The sequence below is a fragment of the Neopelma chrysocephalum genome, unplaced genomic scaffold (assembly GCF_003984885.1).
Source record: "Neopelma chrysocephalum unplaced genomic scaffold, ASM398488v2 Primary Assembly neopelma1_69, whole genome shotgun sequence".
Classification (NCBI taxonomy): Eukaryota; Metazoa; Chordata; class Aves; order Passeriformes; family Pipridae; genus Neopelma; species Neopelma chrysocephalum.
The window spans coordinates 8,679,914-8,693,037 of NW_020897729.1; the positions used below are offsets into that span (position 1 = coordinate 8,679,914).

Below are 13,124 nucleotides of genomic sequence, written 5' to 3' on the forward strand. Positions count from 1 at the left end.
CTGGCCACGTTTGCTACTTGGTATGTGTTTGCTAACAACTGAAATTCCACAGGGGCAGAGGCAGGGGCTGATTTAAGGTTCACCAAATCCAAAGGGAAGCTCCATGTACTTCTCCTGGCTTTGATTCAGCCCTTTAATTATAAAACCTGTGTCACACAAAGCCTTTCTGCCTGCAGTCAGGATGTGGCATTTGTCCTGGGGAGAACCTTTCCTTCAAGGGAAGGGTCTTGCCCACGCTTTCAGAACAAGAGGGTATTTTGCACCATTGCAAACCAGCTGCAGAAAGGTTCCCAGGGGATTATTTCACAGCTCCAGAAGTGATTCCTCCATTCCTACGTGTGTTCTAGGCATTGAATACCAGCAGTCAATACTGCATTAAAGAATTTGTGACCTGAATCTTTAAAGCATTGTAGTCTTTGTGCTTTTTTCCACAGCCAGACTGATTAATTATTTATTTTAATAAACCCTGTTTTCTACCTTTTAAGCTGTGGCCTTGAATCAGAATGTTTAGTTTAGTGACTCAGCACTTGAACAGAGGGCTTGAATTCAGATCTGGATGTGCACTGTTTAAATATAATAGAAACCTGGAATGGTGTGGGTTGGAAGGGATCTTAACACTCATCTCATTCCATCCCCGTGCCATAGGGCACCTTCCACTATCCCAGTTGCTCCAAGCTCTGTCCAACCTGGCCTTGGGCACTTCCAGGATGGGACAACCACAGCTTCTCTGGGCAACCTGTGCCAGGACCTCACCACCCTCACAGGGAACAATTCATTCTTAATATCTAATCTAACCCCACCCTCCTTCAGCTTAAGACCATTCCCCCTTGTCCTGTCCCTCCATGCCCTTGTGAAAAGTCCCTCTCCAGCCTTCCTGTAATCCCCCTGAGCACTGGAAGGGGCTCTCAGGTCTCCCTGGAGCCTTCTCCTCTCCAGGTGAACATCCCCAGCTCTCCCAGCCTGTCTCCAGAGCAGAGGGGCTCCAGCCCTTGGAGCATCTCCGTGGCTTCCTCTGGACTCATTCCAACACATCCCAGCATCTTCATCTCTCTGCATGGTCAGCAAGTGGGGAAAAAAAAATCAAAGACCTGTGTTTTAGTCTTACATTCAGTAAATATTACTTTTTCCTCTAAAATTTCTGCTTGGCCTCTCCAGCAGTTAATCAGGAAGCAGGAGTATCCCTCTGGAATGACAAGAATGACTGTGCACTCTGCTTTGCTCTTAGGCCTGTCTGTTTTAACAGAGGCTTTTTGGAGATGCTTTGAGGTGTGTCTGCCTTCAGAGCTGGGCTGTGCTGCCCCATGCCAGCCTGTAGCACTGTGGGTGTTGTTTTGTGTGAGTGTTGTGCCCCAAGGCTTCCTGCCTGTGCTGCTCCAGGGCTGTGACACCACAGAGCACACACAGTGACACCCAGGGGGAACCACACAGTTTTTAACCTGAATTTTATAAAGGATTATTAAATGCACCTCTGGTTTTAAACCCCCCCACACCTCCACAGGATTAGCAGAGAAACCCTCTGGTGGGGCACCACCTTTTGTATGTGCTGGGCAGCTTTTATACATCCTGCCCATCCCAAAAAAATCTACTTAAATTGATAACCTTTCTTGTACAGAGCCAGGGACTGGTGCCCCAGCCCATCTGGATTTTCTTTAAAGCCTTTTGAAAGTGTCCTGATCTTGCACAAAGTTAAACAGCAAATCAAATTACAACATTTTACCGTTGCATTTCAGGAAGACTTTAGAAATATACATTTTCTTTCTACTTCTTCTCTTTTTTTTTTTCCTTGCTCTTCACCAGTGGTGTGCTGTGACTTTCTTTGTCTCAGTTCTGTATGTTGGCTGTTGTTTCATGGAACACCTGTCTAAGTGTTGAGGATTTGGCATTTTCATGACATGTATATACTTCAAAACCACTGTTTCTGGAAGAGCTGCTCTTCTTTCTACCAGCAAAGGAGAAGTTGTGGTGCTCTCAATTTCCTTTGCTTTAGGCTGCCAGGAAAACTGCATCACCCCCTTCTGACACTTCTGCTTGGCATGAATAAACCAGATCTTCCTCTTTGTCCCACAGAGGTGTTTCTAATACACTTTGTATGCATGTGCACTTTGGCTGAAAAGATCCTGATAAATCAGTGTTATCTAATGTGTGGAGATAAAACCTGTTTCAAAACTTCCTGTCCCTTCTCCTCCCTGGAATATCAAGTCTTTCCACCACGTGTCCTGCCAGCAAGTTTAACACCGAGGCAACTACTTTTTACTGAGAAATTAATTTGGACACGCAATAATGAACATGTTGACTTTAGTCCCAGGTGGAGGAATACAAACAGCTGAAGGACACCCTCAAAAAAATACCGAGTTTCCGACAGCCTGAGAAGGTGGAAGGAGGAAATGAGCAGCCTGAGGTGCGAGGACTGTCCCCCCACAGCGACCTCCTGGAGCACCAGGGACCTGTGACCCAGGAGCACCAGGAGGTAGGAAGTACTGACTGGCTTCATACACCACAGAAATGGTTCTTATTCAGCAAAACCTGTGCTGAAAGTCTGTTAGAAGTGTGTTTTTATTTGTCAGATCTCGAGTAAAGCAGTGAGGAACGGTTTGATCTTATAGATAAAAATATATTCGTGGTGACCTTTTCTCATGTGACTGTAAGGCAGTTTTAAGTGTATTTGTGTCAGCTGTTTTAAGGAGTTGTTAAAAATCTTAACTTCCTGAATAAGTGGTCTCTAAAATTTTAGATGCCTCATGTGCTACAGAAAAGCTTGAACAAGTTCTGAAGAAATTGTGTTTTATAAATTTCTAGTGACACATTAAGGTCAGGGTCTTTAAAACTGGCACACTCTCCAACGTTCAAGAAGAAAACATGAAGTCTAGATGTTACAAAATCAGTTGTGTTTTTGTTTTACAAGTATTCTCAGCCAGCAGAACCCACAGGAAATAAAAATCATGGAATCATTCAGGTTGGAAAAGAACTTTAAGATCATTGAGTCCAATGCTGCCAAGGCCACCACTAAAATGTGTCAGTAAAACACAAAATTGTAAGAGTTTTTATTCCACTTCAGATAAAATGAGGCTTAACCTGCTCAGTGATGTAACTGTACAACACCTTGTGTAGCTGTGCAGAGCCACGATCAGTAGTGACACTGTTTGGCAGGAGGAGTAGCTTGTTCCAAACCTTGGCCCTCCTGACAGCAGGTTCAGTGCTCCAGGCTGGGATAAAGGATCTATATCTGTCCTTGGCTCTCCTGAAACTAAAATTAAACCCATAATATCTTGTACACACATAACCCTGTGCGTGTTTTGCAGGATGAGAAGCCAAAAGAGAGAGGAGAAATAAATACCCAGGAACAAGCAGACAGGGCTGAGCCCTTCCATCTCCAGGGAAGGGCTAATGAGGGCCAGCATCCCAAAGAGCTGAATATTCAGGAGCAACAAGAGGCTGGAGAAGACGTCGAGCAACGTGCTGATCAAGTCGAAGAAGAACGCAAAAAGGAACTTCAGGAGGAAGAAATGGAGCAGGCAGGTCAGCCTGAGCACTTAGGGGAGGAACAGGATCAAGTCCCAGAAGAGCATGAATGGAAAAAGCAGGAGCAGAAAGAAGAAGAAACCAACATGTTGGGTGATCACCTGCAGTCAGAGGTATGGAGCTCCTCTAATTGATCAGATTTGCTGCTTAAATGAGGCTGCTCTTACCATTGCTGGTCCTGTATTGCACTCACCTGTTCCTAGATAAAACCAGTGTCGTGTTTATAGAAAGTTTGGGATTCAGAGCACTCACTGCTTTTTAGATAAAATTACTGTCACATTCATAGAAAATTTGGGATTCAAAGCACTCGGATGCATAGGATTCAGGCTCAGCTTGAGCACACTTGTACTGCAGTGCTGGCCAAGTCTTAATGAACATTAATTCTGCTGATAAAAAGCAACGGATGGATAAAAAAAGAGCAGCAGACTGAATCTTGTCTCCTGCTTTAAATCTGAGGCCCGTGGCAGCTGCTGAAGCACACAGCAGGTGAGAATGGGGCTTATCTTCAGCACTGTGATAGAGAGGTGTCCTGCTTTGCTAATGTGATGCATCTCATCAAATTGAGGTGTGTTTCCTTGTCAGATAAACCTGCCTTCTGCAAACACTTTGCCATCTAAATGCTCATCATCATTTGACAGGAAATTTTAACTGCCAGGTGAACATGACTGGAATAGCCAAGGGAAATCAGAGCTCAGCAACAGCCAGTCGTGCTCTGTGCAGCCCTAAATAAAACCAGCAGATCCTGGATTTGCATTCTAGATTGGATCTCCAGTGGAAAATGTATTTTACTGGCCTCACCTTAGGCTTTGTTAACGCTCTCTCTGCCGGCAGATTAATTGTGTAACTCCGGGGTGATGAGAAGCTGTTGCTGAAGAGGTGCAGTGGGTCAGAACAGCAGCAATGGGTTAAGATGTGAAAGTGGAGTTAAGTTATTGCTGAGTGTAAAAAATGTGCAGTGTCTCACTCAAGGCTAAAAGCAACCCCCACTGAGATTATCAGTGAAATCAATGGAAACATTTGCTGTCTTGTCAGCCATCAAAACCTCCTTAGACTGGTAATATATTGGGGGGGGTTATATTATTGATATGTGAGAAAAAGAAAGATTGGCATCCCTCAACACATGATCTTCTCTTGTTCCACAAACACCTCAACACTTCTGTGTTTAAAAAAAAATTAAAACTTTAAGCGAAGATGGGAAAACTTAAAATAATCTTGCTGTAATTTTGCTGCACAGTTTTCCCTCTGGACAGGTTTCTCCCTGCTTGTTCCTGATCACTGAAACGATGATTAATCTGTGGCTAACACATTTCTTGGGCAGATAACACCAACAAAAGCTGTACCAAAGAGACAAAAACCAGCTTATGAGCAGCAGCTGGAGCAGCAGCATCTTGGAGCCCAGAGAGCAGAGGAGGCCAACCAGCTCCGGCAGCACCAGGAGTCGCTGCACCAGCAAAGGCTGCGGGGGCAGATCCTGAGGCAGCAACAGCTCCAGGAGAAAGAGCTCCAGCTCCACAAACAGGCAGAACAAGGGGAAAAACTCTACAAAACCCAGCTCAGGTTAGATTCTTCTATGTGAATTTGTTGTGGTCTGTGCTCGAGGTTTCGTGGTGTGAGCCCTGTTCTGCTCCCTTGTCCCTGAGGGCAGTTTCCCAGGGGGTCCTGTTGACTAATTCCTTGAAGAGCTGGAATTTTGCTTTCCTAAAATTCAGGGTCCTGACTTTGCTCTTTGCCTGACCCATAGCCATCAGGACTGTGAACTCCACACAGAGATATAAGCACAAAGTTGGTGTAGCAGGACAGGAAAGTCTTTGTTCTATCAGATGTATTTCAGGGAAGGTGATGGGAGAAAATATCCGGTAATAGAAAGTGAAATTGGAACCCATTCTGGCAGGTGCTGAGAGAGCCAGGGGTGCAGGTGGAGGGTTTGTTTATTAAAGCAGAAACACACTTTTTTGAAACTGAAATGATGTTTGGCATTTAATGTTCTCAGCCAACAGGCTCATTATGATAACATGGACCAGGATATTGTACAAGGGGAAGAAGAGCAAGGGATTCAGGAAGAGGAAGGAGGTAAGCCAAGATTCCTGTCCCTGCCATGCTCACAGGTTCCCTGTGTACTGCCTTGCATGAGAGATTTTAATATTCATTTCATATGCAGTTTGGATTCAAGTGAAACATAAACTTGCAATTTAAAACCAGAAGCTCAAATAACCCTGACTGAACTGACTGAGTGGAATAGAGGAATTACTAAAGATCATATTCACATTCCTGAATGGAAAAGTGTCCTTTTGATTGAGCTCCTAGGATAGGGCTTTGTGGATCTTGGTTACATTCCTGGCTCTGTCTATGGGTTTGTTTGATCTCTTTAAATTGTATAGAATCATGGAATGGTTTGAGTTGGAAGGGACTAACTGAAAACTGCTCTAATACAATAATAACCTATGAAATTTTTCAGCTTATGAACATGACAACCAGCACCAGGATGAAGGTGAAGATGATGATCAAAATAATGCAAATGAACAGCAAGAACCAGAACATCAAGCAGAAAATCAGCAGGCTGATGAATCAGTGAGTATGAATTAAGATGCCGTGGATTGCAATCGTTACTGAAGTGAGAACCCACAGGTCTCGTCTGACATAATTGTGTGTTACAGAAATAAGATGAAGAGAGATCTGCTAGGGAGACAGGTTTGACAGTTTAAAACAACATCTAAAATCTATTTAAAGCTGTCCTTATTGATTTGGGAAGAAATCAAAAAGAAGCTTCCTTGTTGGAAGCAAATTGCTTATTTCCACATTCCTTTGATCTGTGCTTTAGGTGGAATAAAGGATTTGGACTTAGCTGGGAGTTGAACAGGTAAATTTGGCCTCAGAAAGAGCTGAGATGGTATTTTTGATGCTGTGGTTAGTTAAGAGGGTAAGAGCCAACTCAAGAGCCACTGAAACCAACTGGAGTCAGTACAGAACTGTGAGGTCTTGAAGGAGGATGTAGGTGAGCACTGAACTGACTGCACAGAGACCTGGGTGCAGCAGAGTCAGTCCTGTGCCTTCCCCCAAACTCCATCTCACCTGCTGCTGTGGAACATCAAGAGTATTTTCTTTACTCCCCTTCAGCAAATTAAGGTGTATAGTAAATAATTCCAGAGGACCTTTAACTTGTTAGCTACAAAGTTACAGAAGTGCTCTTACTGAGTGATAAGCAGAAAAAAAATACTCCTTTTCTGGATGGCAAAGATGAAAGGTGAGTGTTGTTTTGTTTTATTACAGACATAGACAAGGTCAATAGTGCAGGACAGTCTGGTACTGAAGGATCACATCAGCTCTCTGGAGCCAGGAGCATTTAAACCCTTATCTTTGTTCACCTGGCCTGATCAGGCACTGTCAGTTGTCAGATAATCAGTAAACAAAAGTTGTTCAACGGCCTCTGTGAAACAGGTCATCAGATTCAGTCTGGTTTTTAGCAGACAGACACCTGTACTTCTGCTCTGCCTCTGCCCAGTGCTGAGGTGCTTTCACCCAGTGAGCCCTGATCCTGTAGAGATTCCAGCTGGGGATGGAGTTGGTTTTAGCACAGCTCATGCCAGTGTAGCTTTCAAGGAAGAGGGAGTTTGACCATGAGCTAAAAATACGTGTTTAACATTCACTTCTGAAAATTACAGAAGGCGGCCATGGAAGATGTGAATCCTGCTGACGACCCCAATAATCAGGGAGAAGATGAATTCGAGGAAGCTGAGCAAGAGCGAGAAGAAAACCTACCAGATGAAAATGAAAAGCACAAGGAAGCCAGTCAGAAACAAGGACATCCAGGAATGGAAGAGCACTTGGTGGTCAGTAAAGGGAAAGGAGGAACCCACAGGGCCTCTTCAGGAGGTCAAATGCTGCACATTTCAACCCTGTTAAAGCTGTAAACTCCTCCAGACAGAGACAATCTGTATTGTTATGGCTTTGGTCTTTAGTGGTGTGAATATTCCACTGTCTTCCCGCTTAGTATGGAAGGTCTTGCTGTATTCTGTGTAGTTTTTCTTATAACCATCCTGCTATTTTTCAGTTGAGGGTGGTTTTGAATCACGTAACCAGGCTCTCACTGCTGCTAATGAAGGAACTCAAACTTTTTATGTCGTTGTTGTTATTTTAGCTTTACATGGAGTTTTAGTTCCAGAACAAGAAGCTTTAATCTTCAGTCTTCTAAAGTTAATAGACATGCACTAGAACTGAATTGTTCTGTGATCTTTGTGCAGATGGCAGGAAACCCCGACCAGCAGGAAGATAATGTGGATGAACAATACCAGGATGAGGGAGAAGAGGAGGTAAGAACACAGACCTCAAGCATATGTGGACTTAGGTAGCAGAGCACATCTCCATTAACATTCAGCCTTGGTATCCTTTATAACTGCAGCATGAACCCAAGTCACTTTGTCTGACTTTAACAAACCAGGAAAGCCTTTGCCATTACTCTGCTGTCCCCTTCTGGATACATTTAGGGTTTCTCATGCAATCCATCAGTCTTCCATGCCACACAGTGTTAATTGGGCAATAATTGAAAAGATTAAGCCATTCACAACACAAGGAAAAATTCCTGGAAACCTCAAGGTCACAGAAAACCTCATTAATGTCTAATCACACACTGCTGTTCTGGGCAAACTGCTTCCTTGGCCACTCACTCACTCTTTAGCTCTGACTTTGATTTATTGGTGCTCCTCCTGAGCAATCCAAGCCATGTGCAGGCAGGAGCCACCCTGCAGGCCCTCAACACCTACCTGATTCATTCCTGCTCTCTGCTTCACACATAATGCTGCACAAAAAGCAGTGGAGTCAGCTGCTCCTTACTCCCTGCTGGGGAGCACTTTGTCTGGATTAGCTGGGATGCACTCAGCATTCACCAGTTCAGAATACTGTTCCTTACATCAAACCAGCTCGTTAGGAACTGGGAATGGTTGGCTTCTGGCATCTCCTTTTTGGCTTATGGAAGCAATTCAATACATGGGCTATGCCCAGTGTGCTTACTGGAAGTAGTAAAGTAATGGAGATTAGTTTCTTTAGTAGGTTGACTCAAATATTACACATTGCTCTTGAAATCTTTCCCTCAAAGTGATCCTGGTGTGAGGGGTGCATCTTACCCAGCTTGCAAGACACTGTTTGGAGCAGATAACAGGATCCTCCAAAAGAAAATCAGGTTTACTGCAAAAAGCATTCCTCTTTCATATTTGCACCTAACGTGGAAAGTGGGACGTGGAATTGAGGGAGAGTGCTGACAGAACAGAAACAAGTGAGAGATCCAAGAGCTGAACATCTGGGAAACAGATTCAGCATGACCTGCTCTCTCCAAGGATAGCATTGGAAGAGATTGTTCTCTGCTCCCAATCCCCCACTTGCTCCTCTATGGTTTTCCAGGAGCAGTTGGCAGAAGGATCCCTCAAATTCTGGGAGAGTATGGCCAAAATTACCGTTAAATACCTACATTGCATGTCAGAACTGAAATAGTTCTAGGAGTCCCCAGTGGGGTGGGAGTGTCAGTAATGACTCTTTTGGTGTATCATGACACAACAGTCCTGCTATGAAAGACAAGGAGAAAATAATATCTATGTAAAGTTAAAGCATGGGATGGAAGGCTAAATGTGTGAGGTGATGATGAGAGGGTCTGTGAGAATTGCAGTTGAAAGTTAGATGCTCTCAGAGAGAGTGAGTTTGCTGATTGTTGGGTGTTTATGGTTTTTTTATCCTCCTTTAACCTCTCCATGCCCTCTCCTCCCCCCTTTAAAATCTCCATTCTGCAAAAGTAGTGCTGTGAAAATGTGCACAGTTATGCCACAGGCCACTTTCTAAAAGGAAATTAAACCATGGAGAACATCTCTGTGCTTTGTAGGTCCAGGAAGATTTGACTGAAGAGAAAAAACGAGAACTGGAGCACAACGCTGAGGAGCCATATGGTGAAAACGAGGAAAATGTAAGTCCTGGGCAAACCCACAGGTTTGGGGACATGATCAAACCCTGAGCACAACTGTGAGCACGTCACAGGGATCTTACATAATTGCTGCAGCTTGCTTTAATCATAGACCTGAAATTTTCATGCCGTCCCAACTTCATTTTGCTCATCCTTCCACCTCCACAGCAGTTCTTGCTGCCTGGAGGCCTCGGAAAATCTTCTCCTGTTCCTGTCCATCAGCTCTCACAGCTCCAGCTGACAGTTATTTCACTGCCCTAAAATAAACTATAAGGGAACTGGCACGGAATATCTGTGTGTAATTTTTCCTGTTCTTTTTTTTTCCCCCCAATCAGGCAGATGAAAAGAATAACAGAGGGACAGACCAAGAGCAAGAAATGCAAGAAGAGAACAACCAGAAAGAAGTTCATGAAGACAATTATGAGGAGGAAGAAGAGGAGGAGGAGGAGGAAGGCAGAGCTGTTGCAGCAAAATCTCGTAGACGAGGGGAGATGTAGTCCCTGCATTTTTCTTTTTCAGGACACAAATTCCTGTGGTGGTTTGGTTTGGTTTGTTTTTTTTAAAGAACTTTTTTTAGGATATTTAATTTCCAAAAGAAAAAAAAAAAGCTTGTGTTTTACACTTTTTACTTTTCTATTAGATGCCCATATGTTTATATGAATACGGTATTTTGATACTCTAGATTAGGATTTCTTTTCTATTCCAGCTGTACATAAACAGACATCCTCAAGGTTTAATTTTCTCTAATTCTGGGCATGGTTTATAGAGGCCATTTTGGATACATTTTCACCTTGTCCAGGTCTGACAGGGTTGTTTGGTGTAATTTCAGACACATTCAACACTGAAGGAATATTTCTAGTGCCTAAATCCAGTTGACTTTAGTCACTCCAGCTCATTGTCTTCCATGGCAGGATTTATCCTGACTAAGGGCTGGTTATTCCTTGTAACCTCACGAGGACGAGCACAGGCCGAGCTGTTTGCAGGACCAGGCCTTTTCTAGGTGCAGAACAGTTATAAAATATGCAAGCCCTACAAAGCCTTCAGAATGCAGCCAGGTTAACAGCTGTTAATCTTGGCAGCTGTTTATATACACTTCAATTATGCATTTATTTTAATGAGCATACCCAGGTACCTCAATTACACGCACTGCCTGGCAGCTCGTGCAGATGGGGGTGTGCTGGAGGAGCTGGGAACCCATTTAGACTTGAAGCTCCATTATGCCAAATCACAACACTACAGCTGTCACAGGGATGAAGATTTACAGCAGCAACAATTTCCTTGTCCTTGTTAATATATAAAATATTTGACCGGAGGACTTTAATTATGTTGTGTCAGTGCCACATTTTCTGGAGCCTGCAGAGAGTAGCTGAGCTGACATGATTGGTGCAAGATGTTGAACTAAGGCCTTTACCTTCTTTTACTTATTTATTTTTGTGCTGGGAAGATTTCTGTGTGCCCTGGTGTGAGAATCAGACTCGAGATGAACCTCACAGAAGTTGTTTTGCCCAGCAAACACCTCCAGCACTGCATGTGGAAACCTGAGGGTGGGGGGGACAACACAAAAACTGTGCCTTGGTGTAGGCTATGAACATAATCACAGTGCATGAATCTATACAATATTTGTATTGGTACAGACACTAGTTATTTAATATATGTTAAAGGAGAGTGGGAATCTGGATTTCCCAGGCTGTGCCCCATTGCTGGAAATGAGGCCCAGGGGAGCTCCCCAAAGTGTGTGTTAATATATAAAACGAAGGATTGGGGGTTTTTCCCTTTTTTAATAATGATGCATAGCAATGTTTTTAGTTTAACTTTTTATATGAATGTAATTTAATTCATTTTTCTACTAACTCAATTATATTAAGTTTTATAGTTGGTTTCCATTCTTTGCAATTTTCCTAAATGTCCCCAACCCAGTGCTTACGTTTCACAGGAAGATTTTTGTCAACAAGTATTTTGGGTTTTCTAGTTACCATAAATAAGATTTACCTTATGTATAAAAAAGTTTACATGAGACTGTAAAATGTATAATATGTACATAATCTTCAGAATACAATTATTTTGGTAAATTGGCCTGTATTTTTAATGTCACGGTTGCAGTATTTAATTATTTGAGGCATAATAAAACTTGACTGCAGTCAATAAACTAGGACATAGTTACTGATCTTGCACAAGTGTGAGGTTTTGTGTTAGTTTTCCTAACAGTGTGTTTGTATTCCATTTTAATAGAGCAAGTAGGGACAGGCAGGGAAAGAGCTGGAGCTCTTCAGGGGAGTGGTATTTTCAGGGGAGTGGAGCATTTATATTAATGGATACAGCAGTACCCATGGAGATGTGGAAAACAGACTGTCTGCAGTGCAGAGAAAGCCACTCCAAAGCCACCTGCAGGAACAAACTCTCCCCCAGCACAGCATCTTCACAATAAGCTGCTTCTTGTTCCTTTGCAATTGCTTCAGCAGTTTGCTGGCTATGGGTGAAATTAAAGAGCTGCTCACGGGTCCCAGTGTCCCAGGGCTCAAAGCAGGTTTATTAAGCAGCTTTGATGATGTTCTGTTGGATATCATCCACTTGGGTAACAGGTGGCTCCAGCAAGAGAGACAAAACCCTGCCCAGGATGAGGATAAGGGCTCCCCCTGTGCTGGACCAGCCCGTGTTCCCCACAGATGGATGGTCACTTCAGCAAGCACAATAAGTGCACATCAGACATGAACAGGCCAAGAAAGTCTTCACAAGGGCCTGTTCACTGCAGGCAAGAGTTACTTGACTGAAGATCAACTTCATGAGTGAGACGTGAGGCTCAAAACCTGTGTGGCACCTCCACAGCACGCCTTGGCCACCACTCCATCAGTTCTGGGGCTTTCCCACACTCCCCAGCCAGCTTTGCTCCCTGCCAGCAGCTCAGAGATGCAGGACTCAAACCCCAATTCCAATATTTTTGCAAAGTCTCTGGGGAGACCTTGCACAGCTGCCTGCTCTGGGCTCCCCCTGAAGTCATTCCGACCCCTGTGCCTGACAAGGGTCACTTACTGCCAGACCCACTGGGCCCGTTGGGTGCTTGAGCTGTGGTGAGAAGGGGGACCCACATGTCAGGTCCTCACTGCCCGAGGATCCCTGGAATTCAGGGAATGCCAAATGCTTTGCTAAATCAAGAAAATTAATGAGCTTATGTGACCTAAAAATAAAGTGGAGATGTCCCACAGCTCCAGCCCTGGCACACAGAATGAAGAGCAGAGGGAAATGCTCTGTCTCGGTTTTCCAGCTCACAGAGTGTGACTCCCAGCATGACACTGTGGTTTAGGACTAATGAGAGTCACACACCAGTGGAGTGAAAGTTGGAATTCAAAGGGAAAAGTTACATCACACTGGGATTTGGCAGCAGGGCACACCATGACCAGGGCTGACATCCACTCATCAAAATATTGGAGACCGTTCAGAAAACAGGGTGAGACCAATGGGAAAACTCAGCTTATGGAAAGAAAGTTCATGCTCCAGACAGCTCAGGAAAGACTTGGCTGAGAACTCACAGAGGCAGCCACCCAGTGAGACAGAAGCCCTCAGCCTCCCAGTAAACACAAAACAAAACCCCACAATAAAACTCAGGTCAGAAATACACCATGTTTAGTAATTAAGTTAATTACTCACTGCAGCAATTTATTTAAAGGCT

General features: G+C 43.8%; 1 protein-coding gene across 2 annotated transcripts in view; it reads left to right on the forward strand.

The window, feature by feature from the left end:
- GOLIM4 (golgi integral membrane protein 4) overlaps positions 1–11,631 on the forward strand; it is a 30,045-nt gene extending 18,414 nt beyond the window's left edge. For both annotated transcript variants that reach the window (XM_027685572.1, XM_027685573.1), the window contains 9 exons: positions 2,300–2,467; positions 3,300–3,632; positions 4,838–5,076; positions 5,510–5,589; positions 5,975–6,087; positions 7,179–7,346; positions 7,758–7,826; positions 9,383–9,463; positions 9,796–11,631. In XM_027685572.1, the coding sequence (XP_027541373.1) occupies positions 2,300–2,467; positions 3,300–3,632; positions 4,838–5,076; positions 5,510–5,589; positions 5,975–6,087; positions 7,179–7,346; positions 7,758–7,826; positions 9,383–9,463; positions 9,796–9,957 (1,413 nt within the window). In that variant the 3' untranslated portion in view covers positions 9,958–11,631. The remainder of the gene's footprint in view (positions 1–2,299; positions 2,468–3,299; positions 3,633–4,837; positions 5,077–5,509; positions 5,590–5,974; positions 6,088–7,178; positions 7,347–7,757; positions 7,827–9,382; positions 9,464–9,795) is intronic.
- Positions 11,632–13,124: the final 1,493 nt, after the last annotated feature.